Source organism: Pelobates fuscus, chromosome 6 (genome assembly GCF_036172605.1).
Source record: "Pelobates fuscus isolate aPelFus1 chromosome 6, aPelFus1.pri, whole genome shotgun sequence".
In the NCBI taxonomy this organism is placed as follows: domain Eukaryota; kingdom Metazoa; phylum Chordata; class Amphibia; order Anura; family Pelobatidae; genus Pelobates; species Pelobates fuscus.
Genome location: NC_086322.1, coordinates 282,733,741 through 282,757,403, shown reverse-complemented (window position 1 = coordinate 282,757,403; position 23,663 = coordinate 282,733,741). Strand labels below are relative to the sequence as shown.

The following is a 23,663-nucleotide window of genomic DNA, read 5'->3' as shown; positions in this document are numbered from 1 at the left end:
TATTATTAATTGGCTCAAAAACTTAAGTGGTTAGTCCCGTGCCCACCCACCAAGAGGTGGGATTGTTCTGGACACGGGTGGGGGACAAGGGGTCTTGAGCGTCATTTTACACGGTCGGTGATCTCAGGCCTCGTGGCCAGGTGCAAGGTCTCTTATGAATAGAACATTTCATTACTACTGTGTTCTCATGGCCTTCAAATTATACTATGTTGCAAATCTAAGGAAAAGTCAGCAATTCCTGTGTTAATCATGTCTTTATAGAAAATACAGTCTTTGTCTATTGTATTAGATGTGCTGGGAAATTCTGTCATGTAAGGTGGTTTTAAAATGAACAAGTCAGGTTATGAGGACAAAATGGAGGATTGAAGAAGTCAGGTTAGGAGGACAGAATGGAGGATTGTCACAGTATAAAGTTAAAATGGAGTTAGTGCAATAATTGAATATATACAATAAAGATTTTTAAATAATCCCACATCAGTCCCCCCTATGAAATGTTAGATTCTAAGAGATAAAACTTTATTAAGTTAGTACCAGGAAGACGTGTTAACCCAAAGGCACAGAAACCCCGTGGCCGCTAGCTAGGTGTTAATGCAAAGTGCAAAACTGTCCCTAGATCTGACCCTGATAGGCTGACTCATCCGTCAGTATGGCTCTCGAACACTTCACACCCATGGGTGTCCCATGGCGGCTAACCCACCACTTCTCCACACGGGGCCTTTACCATTCACTGACAGATGCTGTCCCTAAGCTAGTCCCTTCCTAGAATTCCTGCACTTTATCAACAAAAGGGATTGTTTGCAGCGGCAGACAGGGTGAGTTGATGTCTTGGAAATCTTGGTCATCAACTTCGAGATGGGTGAAAGTGGGTGCCGCTTGGTCAACAGTCTTCATGAGGGATTTTCTCAGACATGGGAGGATACAACAAAAGAGAAGAGCAAAGATAAAAAGAAAAATTAGTATAGCCATACCAATATGCATTAAAGCCTTTTGCCATCCTGTCATCCAACCAAACCATCTTTCCCAGGGATCTTGTATCCCAGAATTCCTTTTCAACTCTATAGACAGGTCATTTAATTTATCTATGGCTAATGTAACTTTACCATTAGGGCCTGTGTTTTCTGGGATATAGGTACAACATGTCAAGGTGTCGGGCAAAATTTTACAAACCCCTCCTTTTTCGGCTAAGATCATATCTAGGGCCATTCTATTCTGAAAAGCCATTTGGGATGTGGCCTGCAATTGTTCGGCCAATCCCTGGAGGGCGTCTCTGGTATAATTAACAAAACGCTGTTGATTATAATAAATGTAATTTATCCAATTTAAATTCTTGTTTGTGGTAACTATGGCAAAAAGTGATTCAAATCCTGCAGCAACTTCATCTCTTGCTTTAAACTCATTGGGCACCCCCCTAGGCACCCCAATGGCATCAATATAAACATGAGGATCAAAACTTCCTTTTACTGGGGCTTCACGCTTAACCTTAGTGTGCCTGGACTCATGGGTGACGAGGTGTGTATCAGAGATGATATGTATAGGCATAATGGCTTTAGCCAAAGTACACTCCCCCCACCACTCCTTGTCCATTCTGGATCTTAGCTGTAAATCCCCACACAACCAGTAGATGTCCCCTAATGACCTGGTGTGAAATTGCAACAAGTTCATAGAGACACTCCTGTAGGTAGCACAATACCCCTTAGAGAAGTTACCCAAGAATCTACCAATTCCATCATAGTTAGCATAACAGGTGTAATTACCTTTATACACGGTAATACCATCTGGGGGTTTGGCATCCTTGGTTAGGAGAGGATACTCCTTTGTCCATGCAATACATATGGACCTGTTAAAATCATAGTGATAGGCAAAAAGGCTTAAAACACATTCCTCTATATCTACTGGCAGGATTAGAGGTACAGTACCCAGGTGAGGCCGGGCACCACCACACACATAGCATGCAGTCTTATTATGCTTATTAGCATTATATTTCATCCATTCTAACCATAAATTTACATCATTAAAACCTGTTTCAGCGGCCATGGTATCTTCAAAGGTGGGGTTAGCAATGGCCATCATGTCTTGAAAGGTCTGGATATGAGGTTTTAATGGGTTAGGGACCATATGGGTGGCCCCTTGCCACTCAGAAGAGTTACACATATCTTTTAGGAAGAAATGCCCTAATTTACGGTAGGAACCCTTTTTCCAATACATTCCCATCACATACTGGTCTGCATCCGTTGGGCTTGGATGCTCAATGTTAAGGATTAATTTCATTGGCGTACCTCCCCCAGGCTTTCTCAAAGTCATTCTCTGGAGAAGGGATCTACCTTGATCATCTACTTTAGATAAGGCACTTTTTGGTTTGTAACCCCAGGCAGGCCCGGCATTCCATCCCGCCGCCCCCCAATGGTTACAATTGTGCCCCCATTGCTTGTCAACTACACAAACATATGGGTCTTTTGAATGAGGGATATCTCTGTAAATACTCTGGATTTGTGATGTGGGGAACGGGCATTCTACAATATCACAATAGTCAAAGGTGTAAGTAGCCACATGGGTGCATGATGAATTGTACCAGAAGGTATACCCACTAATATCTTTGGTGATGGCTACTTGTTGGGCCTTTATGAGGCTAATTAAGGAGAAGGTGTACCAGAGGTACATGCTTGTGCGGTATCTGCTTCCTCGGGGGCTGGAGATTTCTTGCAGTGGGAAGCGTGGATCCAATTTGGCCTACCGGCCAGTTTGACGGAGGTTGCGGTAATCAGGAGAACTTGGAATGGACCGTCAAATCTTGGTTCCAAGGTATTTTTCCGCACAAACTTCTTGACCAGAACCCAATCTCCGGGAAGCAGGTTATGGGTACCTGTATGCAATTCGGGATCTGGAATTGAAGAGAAAACTTGGGCATGTATTTTGTTTAAGGCACTTGCAAGTTCGGTTACATAATCTACCAAAACATCTGATTGGAGCTGTAACTGCTGCGGATAATAACAACCTAGTCTGGGTGCTGTCCCAAATAGAATCTCATATGGGGACAGTGAATGCTTCCCTCTAGGTGTGTGTCTAACGCTAAATAAAGCTATTGACAGGCTTTCTGGCTAGGGCATTTTCGTTTCTTGTGACATTTTTAACATTCTGGCTTTTAGAGTGCCATTCATGCGCTCTACTTTACCACTACTTTGTGGGTGGTAAGGGGTGTGGAAGGCTAGGGTCACCCCTAGAGCAGTCCAAATTTCTTTAGTCACTGTTGCTGTAAAGGCTGGGCCTTGATCACTTTCAATGACTTCTGGGAGTCCGAACCTACATACTATCTCTGTAAGTAGGCGTCTTGCGGTTGTTTTTGCAGTGATATTGGCCACTGGGTAGGCCTCTGGCCATCCTGAGAACATGTCCACTATGACTAGTGCATATTCATGGGGCCCACTCTTGGGCATTTGGATGTGGTCAATTTGAATTCGCTGGAAGGGGTACATGGGCTTTGCCAGGTGTTTTGCAGGCACCTTGATTGGTCTTCCTGGATTGCATTTTGCACAAATGACACAGGCCTTACAGAAGCTGCTGATCAATGTTGTGATTCCGGGTGCTTCATAATACTTCTGTATGAGGGCGGCCATTAATTCTTTTGACAGGTGTGCAGGCCCGTGTGCCCATTGGACAACTGCTGGATATAAATTTTTGGGAAGACAAAATTTGAAGTTGTTGTAATATACTCCGTCCTTTTGGATGGCTCCTTTCTTTTTCCATTTTTGGATTTCTTCAGGAGTGACTGCGGCTTGCTGTTCTCGCAAAATTCGCAAATCAGTAGGAAGAGTTTGCAGAGCAAAAATAGGGACTTCTTCTTCTTCTTGTCCGGACACTTCTTCATCCACTTCCTGCAGATCCCTGGCTGCTAGCTTAGCAGCCTGATCAGCCAAATGGTTGCCCTTTGCTTCATCTGTATCCAATTTCCCATGGGCCTTTACCTTCAAAACGGCCACTTCTTCAGGGAGTAGGAGGGCATCCATTAGCTCCTTGATTGCAGTACTATGCTTGACTGGTGTACCGGCGGTGGTAAGAAATCCTCTAGTCTTCCAAATTAGGCCGAAGTCATGTGCCACACCCAGAGCATATCTTGAATCTGTATAGATGTTGGCACGTTTTCCTTCGGAAATTTTGCATGCTGAAGTCAGAGCCTGTAATTCAGCTTCTTGCGCAGACATTGCTGGCGGTAAGGATGATGATTTGATAACTTCGTCTGTTGTGGTTACGGCATATCCTGTATGATATCTTCCTTCTTCATCAGCATATCTTGAGCCGTCCACAAACAGGGTAAAATCTGGATCTTGTAATGGATTCTCATGCACAGTTGGTAGGTGCACTGTCTCCATTTTAATCTGTTCAAAACAGTCATGAGGTGTTTCGGGGTCATAATCATTCACTATGACCAGATCTTGAAATTCTTTTTCTAGGAAGTGGCGTGGCCACGCTTCCAGAATGTCAGTTGTTGGGTATTTGACAATACCATTTTCCTGTAGCTGTTCTTCATCCATGGTGGCCCATAGCTTTGCCATGGGCCCAAGATCATTCCATGACCTTGTCTTCAATTTGGTAACAGGAATATGTGGGATAGCAGTATCCCAATGGCGGTAGAGGTAGTTAAGTTGTTGAGGTAGTTGGACCAAGACCATGCTATTGCCTTCAGAGTCACAATAGAAATCTTGAGCGGTGAGCTTCACATCAGTCCAGTGGTAAAGCTCATCTTCATAGCAAGGTTCGGGAGTAATGTCTGGTTTGTACCACATGGTACAGAAGGCGTAATCTGGGCCTTCACAGAGAGGCTTCTCATCTTCATAAAATGTCAAATGTGGATGCATGACTTTCTTGATACATCCACAAAGCAGGTAAATGTAGGTTTCATCTGTGATAAATCCATAATAGATACCCCCCTCAGGGAGTGGAAGAAGAGTGGATGGGTTAAGAACTTGACATCTTTGGATGGAAATGTTGTCGGGCAGGAGAAGATGGCACTGGAGGCGTAGGTGTCTGGCTGGAGACACGTGCTTGAGCTGGACTTGGTTGATGATGGCAGAAATGTCATGAGGGGCCAAAACAACCAGAGGGTGGCCAAGGACCAGGTCTGAGGTTCTTTCTATGAGCTCTCTTGCAGCAAAAACAGCCCTGAGACAGGAAGGAGTCCCTCTGGCCACAATGTCCAGTTGACATGAGAAATATCCAATAGGCCTCTGGCGGCCTCTTAAGTCATTAGTTTGGGTGAGAACTCCTGTTGCGTGGCCTTGTCTTTCAGAGACAAATAATTTGAAAGGTTTTGAATAGTCAGGTAGGCCCAAGGCAGGAGCAGAAGCAATGGCACGTTTGAGAGCATTGAAATTGTCCAGAGCTTCATTAGGCAAACAGAAAGGGTCAGACTTAAGTGCGTCATAGAGAGGTTGCATGAGCAGGGAGGCTTCTGGGATCCATGCTCTGCAGTAGGAAATGAGGCCTAGGAAGGCATGGAGAGATTTTGAAGTCCTTGGAGTTGGAATATCCAGTACAGCTCTCACCCGGTCCCGGGTAAGATGTCTGGTACCTTGAGATAGGCAATGTCCAAGGAAAATTACTGAGGGTTGGCAGAACCGTAGCTTGATGAGCGAAGCTTTGCATCCTTGTTCTGCCAAATAACAAAGCAGACTAATTGAGCACTTTTCAGTAGTGGGTATATCATCTCCACAGAGCAGCAAATCATCCACATACTGGAGCAGAACAACTTCTGGGTGCTCAGCTTGCCATGGGTCAAGGATAGTGGCCATGGCCTTTGCAAATTGACTTGGTGAATTTTGTGCCCCTTGGGGCATGACAGTCCAGGTATACTGTTGCATCTCATGGGTGAAAGCAAACAGGTATTGGCAGGATGGGTCCAGTGGGACACTAAAAAAAGCATTTGCTAGGTCAATGACTGTGAAAAATTTTGCAGATGGTGGGACTCCAGAGAGCAGAGTATGGGGATTTGGTACAAGAGGGGTGTCCAGGACGGTAGCTTCATTGACAGCACGGAGATCCTGAACCATCCTGTACTTCTCTGGCTCACCTTTTGGAGTTTTCTTTTTCACAGGGAATAATGGGGTGTTGCATTCAGATTTACATTTCACCAGGGCACCCTTCTCCAAGAGTGCCTTGATGTGGGTAGAAATGGCAGCAGCCTGTGCTGGTTTTAATGGATATTGTGGTTTTCTTGGCAATTTAGCTCCTGGAATAAGCTTTACCACCACAGGGGGAACATTTAGGTGACCTATGTCCTCTGGGCCTGAGGACCATAACTTGGCGGGCACCTGTGTTTTTAATGCCTCTGGGAAATTGGACCTTAGTTCTGCTGCTTTCTCACGGGGCTTTTCTAAATGCAGCATTAGAGGCAAGGAGCACAAGGCTGAGGTGTCTGATTCAGATAGAGGTGTGGACATTTCTACCTGCCCATCCGGGGTGAAGGTGATGGATGCTTGCAGGCGTGAGAGAACATCAGCACCTAACAGGTTAATTGGGCATGTGGAGGATACCACAAAGCGAGCAAGCAGGCTAGAGCCAACTCGTAATGGAGTTGTTAAAGGGCTATGTCTTGGCTGGCCATCTACTCCAACGCAAGAGACATCAATATTTGACAGAAAGGATGGGTCTGGCAGGTCTTGTTCTCGCAGAACACTACGGGCTGCACCTGTGTCAACTAGAAATGTGGTAGGGTGGCCTTCAATGGGCAAAGTCACTGTGGCAAGTGGCCCCCCCTTATCCCCTGTAGACACTGCCATTACAGGGGTTACAGACACAGGCTTGCCAATTTCCTAATCATCGGGTTCCTCAATTATCGGAACCTCTTTCTCGGCCTTGGGGGCCGGGGCAGGCCTGGATGGCTTTCTTGGCTCTCTCTTGGGTTCTGGGCAATCACTTTTAAAATGCCCCTTAGCTTTACAATTAAAGCAATGGCCATCCTCCGGTCGGACGCCCTTGGGAACAGGGGTAGAGCGGGAGACCATGAGAGGAGCTGAGGTGGGTCTTCTTGGGGTCTGAGCAGATTCTAACCCTCTGGCAACTAAGAGCAGGGTATCCAGAGGAACAACCTTATATTCTGGGCGGGCAGCAATAATTCCCTTGCGTATAGAGTCTTTAACACCTTGGACAAACGCACCAGACAACATTTGTGAATGAATCTTGTCAGTAAGATCAAACCCCAAATCTGTAAACATTTGATACAGTCTTGCATGAAACCTTTCCACTGATTCTCCTTTATCTTGAATAACATCAGTAAGGCCAGCAGCCTGATCTGCAAGTTTGTCCTTAGCCCATTCTCTTAATTGGGTGCAAAAAGTTACTCCAGAGGGGTAATCAACGTCACTGCTGAGCAGATCTGTACTGAGGTGTCGGGCCATGCTTGGCCAATATGCATCCCCTGCTTTAATAGCACAAATGCTCAGTAGATCACGCCATGCGGCGGAATAAGTCTTTTGAATTTGAACTATCCCTCGGTAGAAGGGCATAGGCTGCTTTTCTGGGTCAGGGAGTGATTTCATTAAAGCACTAGCTTGAGTGGGGTTGAAAGCAACATATTTAGGAGGGGCCCGTTCTCCCCGACCCTTGTGGCCAAAGGGGTCATCGATAGAACGATGAGCTGAGGCTCCCGCAGCAACCTCCGATGAGACATGGGACACCCTGTCCTCCTCCTCATCATCGAATTCTATGATATTGGCTCTTTTACGCGGTGCAGGGCCCGCGTGAGGTGAAAGGATCGGGGGTTGGGAATGAGCCCCCGATGCAGGGGTGGCCAGCGAGTCATAACCTGGGGACAGGTAGTCACCGGGGATTACCGGCATCAGGGCTGAACTGGGGGCCGCCATATTAGAGGCGGGGAAAGGAGTTGCATTAGGATTAAGGGAAGAAGTGGCGGCCATATTTGATATGGGCACTTCCGGAGCAGACTGAGCCGGACTGGGCATGACCGGAACCTGGGGAGTGGCTTGGGGAAAGGGAGGGTAACCAGGGTAGGGCAGGGCCATGGGATATGGGAAGGGGTAGGGCCAGGCAGGGGAGGGCAGGAGAGTAGGGTGGGTGGGTACATTTAAGGAGGTAGGATATTGGACTGGGGCGGAGCTGGTTATGGGAGGAGACTGGACGGGATTTGTAGGGATGGATGCAGAAAGAGGAGGGGTAGTTAGTTGGGCGGGTGCTGACGGGAGGGGATTGGCCATGGAGAGGGATTGCAGGGAGGAAATGGCAGATGAGATGTTAGGATTAGGCATGGAAGGGAGCGTGGGGATGGCTGAGGATGATGGGACTGAGATCCGTCAGAATTCAGGACCGGGCAGACAGGGGAGGTGGTGGGATGGGATTCGGGAGGGTCGGGAGTGGGGAACATAGTCAGCTGGCTATCACCTATTGCTGACTGAACCTTGGGGATAGACATCCCCTGGGCGCCATTTTGGGGCGCCGGCTGAGGGTAAACCCCAGCAACACAATTCTTATGATACACAAACAATTTTACACCTTTGTGATTTATCTCTTCCTCAACCCAACCTTCTAACTGAATAGCCTTCGCTACTCTGTACCATGCTTCAGCAGTCTTTAATAAACCATTGTCTGTAAGCTTGCCTTTCATTTCTGCCAATAACTTACGCCAGCTTTCTGGTTGCAATCTTCCACATGAAGGCACAGCAATTTTACATACTTTTGCAATCTTCTCAACACCTTTAACCATTTCTTCACCCTCTCTGTTCTCTACTAAATCACATGCTAACCAGCCCTTGCTGGGCTTATCTAAATCCTGTCCCATAGTCCCTTTACCTCTATACTAGCGTCCTAGATATAGAGAGAGAGAGAAGGAAAATTGAACAGGAACGTCTACAATGCTCGACTGCCACCCGAGAATCGTGGGACTTTCTCAGGTGCGTCTTCCCAAAACGTAGACTAGTCACTGAATCCGCCTACCCGGGGTGGTAGACACGGATTGGAGCGAGGTGAGAAGTGTGTGACCAATCACTTCTCTTTTAAGAGGAATGGGAGTGGATAGTATAATTATATAGGAAGTGTAGAAAAGATGAAAGGCAAGGAAAAATCCTTAGAGACAGACACAGGAGTTCATGAGACTCCTCATTAAAGGGACACTCCAGGCACCCAGACCACTTCAGCTCATTGGAGTGGTCTGGGTGCCAACTCCCACTACCCTTAACCCTGCAAGTGTAATTATTGCAGTTTTTTTAAAACTGCAATATTTACCTTGCAGGGTTAAGTCCTCCCCTAGTGGCTGTCTATTAGACAGCCACTAGAGGAGACTTCCTGCTTCATAGCACAGGTTTTCTGTGCTAGAGCGTCGCTGGACGTCCTCACGCTGTGTGAGGACCTCCAGCGTCGCTCTATTCCCCATAGGGAAGCATTGAAATTCATTTTCAATGCTTTCCTATGGGGTGCGCTAATGCGCATGCGCGGCATTGCCGCGCATGCGCATTAGGTCTCCTCGGCCGGCGGGCGAGATCAGTCTCGCCCACCGGCCGACGTAACCAGAAGGAGGAGCGGCGGGGGAGGAGGAAGCAGCGACGTGGGACCTGTCGCTGCCTCCGGTAAGTCACTGAAGGGGTTTTCACCCCTTCAGTAACCGGGGATTGGTGGGTGGGAGGGAGAGGGACCCTCCAGTGCCAGAAAAACGGATCGTTTTTCTGGCACTGGAGTTTCCCTTTAAACAAACAAGACAACAATACAGTTGAAATACAGTGCATGCATCACAGTTCAGATAAAATCAACAGTAATTCCTTTCCTTTACTCGTGTGCTTACTCCAAAGTCACCTCCCTCAACCCCGTAGTGTCTCCACTACCTGCAGCCGCGGAAAACAACTGACACCGGTCCGAGTTCCGCCAGCCTCCCTCAACACAGCAGCCCACTGATAGTGTCTGCGCTACCCTCACCCTTGTAGTGCCCCTATAAAAACCCACTTTATAAGTCTCACTACTCCGTGGCGATGAAAACAGCAATGCCTGCCCGAATTCATCCACCACAAATAAAAAAAATTGGAATGGCTCCAGCTCAGCGCTCAAAGCTGGAGGGTACCACCACTCTGCAAGCAGAGTAACGTGCACGGAGAAGCTAGCTAGGCTATCAAAGTGACACAAGAAGGATCCCCAGGAAACTATGAGTCTACACAATCTCCACAGATCCAACACACCTCTTTTTCCCTACAGCCCCAGCCACGAGGCTCCTAAAAGAGTTAAACAGGAAAAGATGACCCCCAGGAACACATCCACAGGTCAACCCCCCTTTTTCCCTACAACCACAGCACCGTGGTTCCTAAAAGGAGTAAAACAGGCAACAGAAGACCCAGGCAAATCCCCTCAGGTCCACCCCCCTTTATCCCAAAAGGGGCAAAATACAAACAGATAGACAGATATACTGAAGACCCAGGCAAGTCCCCTCAGGTCCACCCCCCTTTATCCCAAAAAGGGGAAAACAAGCAAGACAGAACCCCAGGCAAATCCCCTGCAGGTCCACCCCCCTTTATCTCAAAATGGGGAAACAGGCAAACAATTCAAACACACCCAGGCAACAGATAGACTAAAAATGCAGGTAAACAAGTGAGTAACGAGGCACCGGGCAAGATATTACCTGTCTTTGATGTCCTCCCGGGAAGCAGTCACAGACACGTGGACGGGTCAATCAAAGGGGCCGGAACATACCGGTGGCTCTGCAGAAGTCTCTACCGTGTACCTGGAGGTGATCAGTCTCCTTTCCTTCCCCCCGGATTCCTCCGTCCAACAGCGTCTTCCTTAGGACGGCTCACCGGCCAGACATAGCCCGGTGCCCCACGTTGGGCGCCAAGTTGTTATGGTACTTTTTAGCAGTAAACCAAAATGTTTAAATGTCTATCTGTTCCTGTCCAAATCAATAAAATTAAATTGCGTACATACGCTGAAGTAATTAAGTCTGACACACAAGGTTCAGGTTAAAATAACTTCGAGAAAATTTATTGGCAAGTGATTAAAAAGCGGACGCGCAGGTCCTTTTAAGAGACATTTTACGTCATCATTGATTATTAGAATATCAGCAAATAAACATCATTAATTGGATTAATTGTTAAGTGTCGGGATTAGTGTCCTCCTATCAATATTATTAATTGGCTCAAAAACTTAAGTGGTTAGTCCCGTGCCCACCCACCAAGAGGTGGGATTGTTCTGGACACGGGTGGGGGACAAGGGGTCTTGAGCGTCATTTTACACGGTCGGTGATCTCAGGCCTCGTGGCCAGGTGCAAGGTCTCTTATGAATAGAACATTTCATTACTACTGTGTTCTCATGGCCTTCAAATTATACTATGTTGCAAATCTAAGGAAAAGTCAGCAATTCCTGTGTTAATCATGTCTTTATAGAAAATACAGTCTTTGTCTATTGTATTAGATGTGCTGGGAAATTCTGTCATGTAAGGTGGTTTTAAAATGAACAAGTCAGGTTATGAGGACAAAATGGAGGATTGAAGAAGTCAGGTTAGGAGGACAGAATGGAGGATTGTCACAGTATAAAGTTAAAATGGAGTTAGTGCAATAATTGAATATATACAATAAAGATTTTTAAATAATCCCACATCAGTATGAATCCAGGCACCAAAATCAAGATGGCGGAGGCCATGCGAGATGGCGCCGAAACCAGAGCCCCTACAAGCTACACACCTGCACTGGCAGAAACCAGGGCGGACCATTGACAATAACGGCACATATCCTAACTGCAGCCATCCGCCTGCACCCTCGGACTCAACAAACTACCCACGTCCACTACGACTGAACTCACAAAGGCCTCCCGCGGGGTCCCGGCGCTTCCTTCATCCTCCGGGCGGGGACACAGGACAATCCACAGATACATCGGTTGCCCGCAACCCCTAACACACCACGAGGGGAAGCAGAAGAACACTCACATGTGCCCCTACTGTGGAGGAGATTCCCTCAGGCGGCAAGCACGCGGCAGAGACCTCGCCCAACATCCAGCGACTGGCAGCAAACCGGGCACCCTGGCACAACAAGTATGAAGGGGTGGCTGAAGGGGCTACCTTTCACTCATTTCCAGAGGGACATTCTATTACCGAGACAGTTCTGCCTCCAGCTCTCTCACTCTCTAGACCCCTGTGCCAATATCGATTGGGTGAACGGCTCCCTGGTGGTATACTTATCCCTAAACTGGCTTATAAACCGTTCTATAATCCTGAGCACTCAACCTGTCAGTTTAATTAGCCTGTCTTTAGAAAGCTATTAACTACTGTATTCTTAAAAGCAAGATTGTTTTTTCTTTAATTACCATTATAAGCGCAGAATACGAATGAGCATACTAGCATCTGTATACCTTACTACTGAAAAATGCTTAGCGTAACTCGTGTATTTCACCTATGAAGCGTAAAATGTGCAGTATACGTTTTCTTCAGGTAAACGTGCATGCATCTTGCAGACCACTAAATGTGATGTTTACCACTCGCTATAACAACACGCTACTATACTTTGAAAAACATGTGCATGTTCATGCAATACCCCAAATGTAAAGATTGATTTGCAGCCGGAGGATTGCCTTTGGGGTACCTATGACTTGTCTGTAATCACCCTTTGCACTGCAAAAAAATTAAAAAATACGAGATGAATCCCTATATACTGTGTCCAATTGAATTGATTGGCAGATTAATTTCCTGTCAACAGGAAAGAGTGAGGAACAAAACACAATGTCAAAGCTACCACGGAAATAATAATACAATATATATTTTAACTTTTTATTTTAATAAAGCAATTCTCCCCTTTAAACAAATAATAATAATAAAAAAAATACTTATTGTTAATTTACTTAATTTGATGACCTTATCTCTTTGTCTACAGCTTCCAATAAAAGGTTTTGTGAGATAGGATTCAGTGCAGAAATTCACAAGGTAAGTGTATTCTAGGAACAAGAAGACACTTCTGGACAGGATTGTCTGATGTGTGATTTTATAGAGAGTGGTCTAATATTGACCTCGATTTAATAATCTTTCCAAATGCTGTTAGAAAATATTGCTGCCTGATTTATCTGCGTATCTAACCATGAAAGTCTATGGGAATCTATGTAGAAAGATCATTTGGAACGTCTAATAGTATTGCATTGATTGGAAAATGTATTAAATCAGTACCTTTATGACATCAATGGTTTCAGGGTTACAAACAAACACTCGTGTAGATTCACATTTTGGTTTTCTTAATCCCCCGTGCTAATCTCCCAAGATTCATGATAAAACGTGCTGTACTGGCAGACGTGATTAGGGTTATTCGTTAAGCTGGTGATTCTGGGGGGTCCAGGGCTGACCTCCGTTTTTTGGTGCGTTGGTTGGGATAGTGGATTGCAGTACAGTCCCTCTTGACTGATAAACATTTAGTACATTTAGTGCAAACTTGACATGTAATTTAATTGGTGGTAAAAAAAAACATGCAGCTTGTTAACACCAATCACGATAGTTCCACCAAAATAAACACAGAAAACATATAAATGGATAATGCAATTAATGAATCCACTACAACCAAATTGGTGAAATCATGCATATAAGTAACACTCCATTAAAATACATAAATAAGTGGTGTGAAATGAATAGCAATGTATAATATAGCCCAAATGAGCTCTGGAATGGAGTGTTTTTAAATACATTTCCTCTCTAAGACTGGTCGTTTGCAATGGGTTCTGCTAGTTGTTCTAGAACAAGCATAGGCAACATTTGGCGCTCCAGATGTTTTGGACTACACCTCCCATTATGCTTTGCCAGCATTATGGGTGTAAGAGCATTATGGGGGATGTAGTTCACAACATCTGGAGTGCCGTAGGTTGCCTCTTTCTGGTCTAGAGCCTTGTAACCCCACCTGGGCTTAAACAAAAAGATTAGCACACACTTAGGACAAAACAACCATTTCATCTTTACATTGTTGGTCATAAATACCTAAAATTGAAACCACGTTTGTTCATTGTCCATTCTTCACGTATTCATTCATATATTAAAGAAATAATGGTAGAGATAAAACATTTTAGAAGTTATGAGCTACCCCTTGCCTTGTAATTATTGCAGATGTGGGCTTCGATTTAATATTTTTGGATACATTTTTCAAAATGATTTAATATTATGATTTAATAATATATACATATATATATTTTTTATATGATATATTTTTTTGATATTTTAATAATTTGAAAAATACATTTTCAAAGTGTATCTAAAAATATAAAATAAATTAAAAAGCTTATCCGATAATATTAAACCAAATCCAGGGTGCGAAATATTAACGTAGATGCAGAAGTAACAGCTTTGTTTGCATATTGTAGAGTTTCAGAGAATATACATCTGAAAGTCTTTGTCTCTAATATATCCTTCCAGGATGGGACACTTTTAGCCGGAGGCCCTGGAGGATATGGCTTCTCAGGTAAGTAAGTGAACCAATTATAGGTTTCATTCTCAAAAGTGTCTTCAGATCACAAAGTTAAAATGAGAGAGATTGTTGATGTATTGTTTGAGTTCCACTGATGCATGTATTTTTATTATCACTTTTTTTAAATATAAGTATATATTATTCTCCCTAAAATGATACCTCTTTCACTTAATATCTTCCATTAGGCTCATGTATGTATCTTCATTATTAACCCTATCCCTCTTTTTCTCCGATCACCAGGACTATACACCACAATGAATCTCTCCATTATTCCAAATCTCCAACCGTCACAGTATTTGCTCCGTAATGATTTCAACCAGCAGACGTATCCGTATAGTGGGATGGCGAGTAATGCATACAAAGGTATTCACACATCTACAATGAAATTTAATAAAGTTAAGTCTGAGGCTTAACGAGACAATCCATACCCCTTAAGCACCTTAGCTTGCTGAAATGCTTTATGTGTGAAGAGCGTGTCCTCTTTTTTAAAATTTCGCACAAAATGCAGATTTCAATAGATATTGGCACTTTTATAAATGAACCTTGTTACACCCCACTGGCTATCAATCAGACAACTGGTCCGGTTACTTCCTGGTTTGATTAGCACAGTGGAGCTAAATTCATGAGGCAGCAATGACCTGCCTCGCAAAGACTTCTCATTAAGCTGCATTGGGAAATCTGTGATTGGACAGCCACACAAAGTCTGGGCGGGGTTAGAAGGGGAGGGCTTGCAAAGACTGCAGACAAGATATCTGCAGCATTTGCAAGGTTTCTTTTAGATATAGTCGCAATAATAATGCATAATTAAATGCTTGCATGTTTTGATTGGGGTATGTCTACTAAACAGCAATTTATTTTTTGTATTTGAGCAGTGGAGTGTCCCTTTTTGGCTTTAATACACTGTGATTTCCTTAGAATTTGCACTTTAGTTAATAACTCTGCTGTGGTAACTGGTTTTATGATTTCTGCAGGAATCAGAAGGGAGAGGAAAATCGAAGAGAGGAAGGGACTAAGGGAATTGAACACTTAGGAATATCCAGTTTAAGTTTTGCTGAAATAGAATATAAAATATGTTAAAACAACAAACAATCCAATCTTTAGATAATTTCCATTTCTAAAGTTCTATACACCATCTAGATCACAGTTGTACATCATAAACATACGAAGGACCACATTTTTGTTCCTCATATGTTGGTGGTATACAACTATCAAAATTCTATGAATGCAATAAACGGGCAGAGGACTATGGGAATTGTAATCAAACAACGTCTGGCTCTATGTAGTTTAACAACCCCGGTCTGAGTGGCAAATGAGACATTGTTTTTCTTGTCCTCTCACCAGGTTTCTCAGTAGCTTTTGGTGAATTTGATGGCAATAATAAACCAGGTAAGAAAAGAGATATGTGGGGGGCCAAACGGAAAATTTGGTAAGGGAGGTAGAGGGTGCATCGTTACAAGGGGCAATAAACAAAATACAATAACAAAGACAGTGCATGAAAGAAAAAGGAGTGTTGGTGAAACTTTGAGGGGGGGTGGGTGGCAGGAGAAACTGTGCTCGTTATCTTTGTAAAGATATTGAGAAGGTGTACTTACTGTAGTACGTAAGCAATGGGGTCATGATACAAGTTATCTGGTTAGTTTGTATTAGTGTGAGAGTGCTTAAATACATGTATGAATGCTAGTATGTATAGCACACTATGTTCATGCCTGTATGTCTTAGGGTGAGTGTGTACATGTACGTTTTATAGTTTCATGTATTGAAAAAGGCTATGTGTCTGTATGTCTGGGTGTACTGGGCGAGTGTCTGTATTAGTGTCTGTATTAGTGGTACATGTATGAGTGTAAGAGTCGTATGAAAGATCAGTGTATGTTCACACACATGAAGGTGAAAGTATACATATATAACGGTGAGTCTTAGGTCATAACATACAGATATTTACATATATAATGTGGTTTTCCCTTGTGTGTCTCCAGACCTGGTGATTGGGGCGCCAACGTTCAACTATATGGGTACTGTAAGTATTGTCTAGTATTTCCCATGTAGCCTGGTTTGGACTGGGAGCAATGATATAGGCACCTGGTAACAATTGCTGCCAATAATACCAAACAGGGCATGCAAGTAATCAAGCACTTAACGGTTTTAAGGTTAAATATAAATATTGAACATTTAGTTTAATAGCTAGTCATTTTTCGGCAGTAGGACTGACTCCCATAGAAAATATATTCATATATATCTGTGATAAAGTGCGTAACATGAATCTGGAGTCCCACAGTGCTACCTAGACTACATTTCTCTTAATTGACTGCAATACTAAAGGGTTACTCCAATCATTCCATCTAGTACGCCTGCTGTAGTGGCTAGGTTGATCGGAGTATCCTGCCTACCCTTTTCCAATAATGAGGCAAACTGCAGATAATGAGGCAAACTGCCAGGTACCAAGGGTCCTCTTTGGCCACTGACACACAGATGCCGATCCTTTCGTCCATTCATTGGCCAAAAGAGTCAGGCAACCGCTCTCGGACAATGATTGCAACTCTTTGCATAGAAATATATGCAGAATTGACATTAGTTAACCCCAACTTCTAGTTCTGGGCTGTCAGACCACACTCCTATGACACTAACGGATTTGGAGCTACACCCCTAGCAGCAAAGCTGTTAAACGCCACGTGTGCAGAGTTTAATAGAATAACACTGCACGAAAAAACTGAAAACACCATGACCACATCAAGTTACTGATGTGGTTATAGTGCATGGAGTAATCCCTTAATGGCAGACTGGGCTGCACAGATTTGGTCGTGTAAGAATATAGTGTATATGGTATATAGCTACATTGTATACTGTAACTTTTGTGAGCCATGCTTCCTATCACTATGGCTATTGGGACATTAAGATAACAGAGCAGCCTTGTAGATAATGTTAATGGCGAACCTCTAGTACAGATGCCATTATGCGCATGTTTCCCATAAGTCACAGTCAGCCTAATAGATGGTTGAGCATCAAAGGAAACTACGGCTTTAATTTAATACGTTTACCAAATGATTCAATACTGTTAGAAATCTTTCAAGTTATTAATCTATAAAAATGGCATCATTGTTAATGGTGACATGATTGTTAATGGTGGATAAATAATTTGGAAATATTTTCCAACAGGTGTAAATAATTTGCAGAGCTCATTAAATTGATGCCTTAAAGGGACACTATAGGCATCAAAACAACTTTAGCTTAAATGAAGCAGTTTTGGTGTTTAGCTTATGCTCCTGTTTTCTCACTGTTCAACTCTCTGCAATTTAGAAGTTAAATCCCTTTGTTTATACATCCTGGGCCACACTTGTCTGCATGCTACACACACAGCCTTTATAAACACTACCTATAAAGAGAGATCTAATGTTCAAACGTCCTTTATTGCACATTCTGTTTAATTTAGAATTTCTTATCTTCTGCTCTGTTAAGAGTCTTCTGTACCCTGCAGGAGCCTCCCGTGTGTGTGATTAAAGTTTAAAATACAAAGCAGGAGATAAAAATGTATAAAGCAAGTTCAAAATGATTCAAAATGAAACCATTTTTTTAAATGCTGGATGTGTTTGACAGCCACGGGATTTGTGGCTAGGGCTGCATAAACAGAAACAAAAGGGATTTAACTCCTAAATGGCAAAGAATTGAGCAGTGAGACTACAGGGGCATGATCTTTATGCAAAAACAACTTCATTCAGCTAAAGTTGTTTTGATGCCTGTAGTATACCTTTAAGGCCTCAATTTCACATTTTTGGATCACATTTTCAAGTGATGTAAAATAATCTTTCCACATATTAAAATATATAAAATATCTAATATATAAAAACAAATTATCAACTGCTAATTTAATCTATGTTTCTTCCTGTGATAGGTTGAAATTTTTGTTGAGGGTCTACCGATGCCAGCCCACTTGTATAGGGGAGATGGGGTATGTAGATAACTAATTGTCCAAATAAAAATGACCAGTCAGTAAGACACAATAAAGGGTCCATGTAATCCAGCTATAAATATTCCTTCCTTTAACAGGATGAAAATTCAATCCTCAGGAATTCGTGGAGGGTTGTCTACACCTTTAGGGGAGATCAGGTGTGTATATAAATTCCTATATATACACAATCACACAAAAATAAATTCAGCGGGGAAGCAAAGTGATAATAGTCCAAAAGCAGCTGGAACACCCATACTCTCTTTTCCGATCAGAAAATTGGATAAAAACAGGGCGGTAGGTGCAGCGCTTCAGTAATCCTTGACAAGGTATATGTGAAGAGAACCAGAGAAGGAATAATAGTGTAGTATTTAAAACTGTAGTGGTGATAAATAAAATAAAAGATGTGCACTCACACTTCCCTGGAGCTTCAATACAGCTCCAGTGTATGCGCCTGGGCGGAATAATCCCCGCCTATGGATCAAGTGCAGAGGCAATTCTGCAAGTTATAGATGTGGTAGGGGGTATCCTCATTAAAAACAAACAAATAAAAATCGTATATGGTGAAGTATGTAGAGCTATGAAGCAAGGGTAGGTAAAAACTATAAAATGGACACTCACGTATAATGGAGCCATAAAACCTGGCTCCTCTGATAGCGCTTGAAGTGGTATGATCCCCACTCAAGGATACAGGTGTAAAAGCAAATTCTTCCCTCCGTGTATATGTGGAGATAAACAAACAGAACCACAATAGTGTACACCGTAAAAAAGGAGTGTAAGCAGAAATAAAAAATGTAAGCCTACTCACATGCTAATGAGCAAGTTCCGGTTTGCTCAATCCAAAGCGCTTGGGTGGTATGATCCGCACCAGGGATATAGCTCCAAACAATCCGACAGCAGCAAAGTATGGTCCAATTAAAAAAAGTACTTTAATGTTAAAAACATATATAATAAAAGAAATACAATATATAATAAAATAGTGATACAAAAGTTATAAACAATACACTTAACGCGTTTCTCCTTGGATAGGCTTTATCAAAAGTGTTTTACAGAGTAAATGGGACCTGAGCTGCTTAAATAGGGATAGGATTTTGAAAAAAATAAATAAAAAAAAAACTTGCCAACTCTACCCACAGTAACCTTATCCACCTAACACTTTGGCCGTTCTAATATCACAAGCGCATTTAGTATTGCACAAATGATGCGCTGCCCAAGGTTAGTTCCCTGGTGTCCCCCGATGCGGGACAACAGGTAACTAAAACGGGACGGTGGACCATGATCCTGAAATCTGGGCCGTCCCATCGAAAGTCTAGAAAATTTGAGAAATCACAATGAAAAACATATTAAAATATATCATCAATACATATAATTATACATTTGTAACTGGGTTATTAACTAAAGGGAAAATTCAAATGGGATTAGAAATGAGTTTCAGATGGAAGGCCAGAGTAGCCAAATTGAAAACATAGCTAATTTAGAGAATTTTTCCTGTTTGTTTATTTTGACATTAAATTTGAAATCTACTTTGAATTCACTTCAAATTCTCACTTTACTAAATGACCCTATAAATGTCAAATTACTCCATGCGTAATGCGCATAGTTCCAAGATGTAATTGGAAGATTGAGAGGTATCAAATGTCAGGCGATACCCGGAGTTTATCTTATACCCAAGGTCATAAAGAAATGAAGAGTGATTAAATCTCGGCCCTCTTGCGGGTTATGAATGACCCCCGCATGCATCCCGTATCCAGCAGCTTAGAGTGTCACACTTATTAGTATGTGGAATTTTCTAATATATAGTGTGTGCTTTGTCTATTTGTACATTTTACTTTACATTCTACACACTAATCATCTGTATGCGTGTTATGTGTCCTACAGATTGCAGCCTACTACGGACACACTGTGGCTGTTACAGACATTAACAAAGATGGGTGAGTTTAATATAAACAGAATAGAGGACGAATAAATCTATCTAGCTATCATAAGACACGTTAACATATGTTTCTATAACTTTATTAATAAATTATATTTTATATATTATCCAGATATACTCCAGATACTATAACCACTGCAGGCTGCTGTAGTGGTTATTGGACCTGGATGCCCGTGGTTCCGTCCCCCAGCTACTTGTCAAACTATTTATGAGAGCTTTGACACAAACCGAGGGTCCTTGCGGCCCACCCACTTACTGTTCATATTACTAACGATCAATGTCTGCATATGCAAGATCAATGTTGTTTTAATGTTTATGGTATTTATTGTCTGAACACTTTAGCTGATGCGGTCAGCCAATGCATAAAGTCTAAATGCCTACAAAATTGCTAACGTGAAAGTGGGACTTCCACATTAGTAATATGGAGAGCGAGGGAACATAAAAAAAAATTGAGACATATCTTGGAGACATTACCAGCAGGCTACAGTGGGTATAGTGCTTTGAGTGCCCCTCTGGGAAAATTTTAAACCCATTTTTTCTTTCATAAACAATAAAATACCTTTCGAAGAACAAAAGTTGAGCATATGTATACATATCAGTAGGAGAAGCGTGCCTCCATTCCAATACTCCATTGTAAATGAACTGATAAATGTATGTTAGGGGAGTCCAAGTTGGGATGATTTCATATAGAAGAAGTAAAGGGCTGGAATTTATACAGGCAAAGATTCTCATGGAACACAATCAATCAAGGTCTGGAAATTGTTTTAACTAATTAATCCTGCAAAACGCATGCTACATGTGTTTCGGGTGGACATAACCCAAACTTGCTTGATACCCAAGAAAATCTTTCCCCAACGGGTACTTTCTGAGCTCCAAACATACCTGCAGACAGGGGGCGTCGGAGCAAGAAGTACAAAACCGATCGACCTCCGTCAACGGCAGATATTGGCGACCTACTGTGGAGCCCGCAAAACTAACAGAGGCCTGAAATGGCGCCAAGGTCGGACGGACCCTCGTGCACATCTAGTGAAGAGGCACTCCTGGGCGAAGTAACCTCACAGACACGAAAGGCGAACAGAGCCACAAACTCGCTGCCATTGGGAAAATTCCCGTTAACAAAGGACACTCTACGGACCATATTAGATGAGCTCCGCCGGAACATCGCAGCAGACATTGGGCAGTTCCGGAAGAAAATAAATGGTGTCTCGGCGTGTCTCCACAACTCGGAAGTGACAACTGCAGCCCATGAGACCCGCATCACTGCCCTAGAGCAGAAGCTTGCCACGGTGTTAACATCATAGGTGCAAACTCAGTAAAAATGGCAGTACTTGAAGACAAGCGCCGCTTTAAGAATGTTAAAATCCGCGGCCTACCTGCCAATATCGAAACAGCGGAACTCCTTCGCATCTTCCGTCGACTGTTTGTCGTATTGTTCCCAGCTAAACATGCTAAATCAATGCTCCTAGATGGAGGTTAACGAATTGCTGGGCCACCACTTGGCACGACAGGAGCAGGCAGAGATGTAATTCTGCGGTTCTAGATGTGCCAAGAACGAACAACCTTCACGGCAGCACTTCACAACAGATCGCCTCTCAAGTTTGAGAAGCACACCCTTAACTGTTTCGCGGATCTGTTTAAGGCCACCATGGACTGGCGATGGTCATTGAGACCCCTGACCGAGGAACTCACTACACATAAAGTGCCCTATAAATTGAGCACCTCTCGTTGCCTGCTTATACCCAGGGCCACAGGAACACTACAAGTCTGCGATGCATCGGAGAGAGAGCTGACACCCTGCAACAACTGGACTTAGCTACAAGTGTCTCCGGGCAGTCTGCCATAGCACCTACGACGACATTCTGACAGGGTCACACCTTTTCTATCAGCAGCCTGGCGAGGAGATGCCTCAGCAACCCCAGCAACCCCAGTCGCCATGACTTTTGCAGATCGTGCTACACGCTATACCAATAGTTTGCATGTTTCACAAGTTTTTTTATTTACTTAATTTCTTAGATTATAGAATTTTTTTCACCCTTTATGTGCACTATGCAACCGACAGGCTGCTGACCTCAGACCCGTCACCTCCTTACCACCCCCAACCCCTGCAACCTAGAAGTCCTCATAGTGGATTAAACATTAACACGGGTCCTCTGCCTTTGTAGCCCTCATAGAGGTTCCAAACTCCTACCACTTTACGCAATACCCAGAGGCATATGTTGCCCAATGCCCTCATGCAACATTATCTATTACTATCTCTCATTTCCTTAGGGCATGAGATGCACTCTGCTCAACCTACTATACCATGCTCAGTTAACTCCATTAAAATTCACATTCCCACTATTTTAGGTTTATTATCTGTATGTACAATGCTGCAATATTACTACTGGTTATATCTTCATATTCTAACTAAAGTATTTTATACCATTTGTATCTACCTGTGAATGAAAAAAAAAGATTGAAAAAAAAAAACCGAATTAATCCTGCCCCATTAATTTATTGACCGTTAAACTCTTTATAACAGGTGGGACTGAAATACAATAATTAAGCTTTTTTTTTTTGCCTGGAACATCTGAATAGTTTGACATATGACCACTAGATGGCAGGCTCACTTTATTTAACATTGATTATTCAGCACAATTATCCAGAGCTCCTTCCATAGATTAGTAATTATACATACAGTCCTCGATAGGTATGCAATAATTATTAATACATTCATTTATTTCTTTAAAATCATAATGGAACCCCCTCAGGTAGAAGGTACCACGAAGCGAAGCAACAACACCCACATGTAAATATGTAAATATGTTAAGCCCTCCCCCATCCTACCTATATGTTGACCCTACCCCCCCATGCGGAACACAGAAATAAAGGGGAAGGTAATCTACTAAGAGACAGCAAACTCCCAAAAAGTGAGTGAGTACAGGGAGACCCCAAATGAATAGGACACAACCCTCACTAGGGATCTCTAGAAGCCACCTGGAAAAGAGACAACGTCCAAAATCCCAAAACACTAGCGGACCTCCCGCCTGACAAACAAACCCCAGGCTTCACCCCCCAGATGAGGCCCCTAGAGCCGAGACTAGGCATCTACACATACCACCTAGGGGATAGGGGGATGGCCGAGGTGGGGTTGAAAAACGAAACACAAAAAATAACTACATGTGGATACACAGCAGCTTCAGAACAATACACCATCATGGTGCAACAAGGGAATTGAGACCTGAGATACCTCAACAGAAAAAGCATGGTACCCACACCACGCCACGCTCTGTAAAAAACAATGTAAGAACCAATGTTATGGGAATGCACAGTGTTTTTATGTATTGAACTTTTTCCCTCCTCTTCTTTCTGTACCCTTACCCATCAAAGTAAAACGAAATAA

General features: G+C 43.1%; 1 protein-coding gene across 1 annotated transcript in view; it reads left to right on the top strand.

Moving 5' to 3' along the window:
- The window catches only part of LOC134614990 (integrin alpha-IIb-like), a 65,673-nt gene that overhangs the window by 9,479 nt on the left and 32,531 nt on the right, over positions 1-23,663 (top strand). Inside the window, exons 6-13 of the mRNA XM_063459315.1 lie at positions 12,846-12,895; positions 14,360-14,405; positions 14,652-14,774; positions 15,753-15,797; positions 16,385-16,425; positions 18,295-18,351; positions 18,450-18,509; positions 20,227-20,279. Of these exons, the coding sequence (XP_063315385.1) occupies positions 12,846-12,895; positions 14,360-14,405; positions 14,652-14,774; positions 15,753-15,797; positions 16,385-16,425; positions 18,295-18,351; positions 18,450-18,509; positions 20,227-20,279 (475 nt within the window). The remainder of the gene's footprint in view (positions 1-12,845; positions 12,896-14,359; positions 14,406-14,651; positions 14,775-15,752; positions 15,798-16,384; positions 16,426-18,294; positions 18,352-18,449; positions 18,510-20,226; positions 20,280-23,663) is intronic.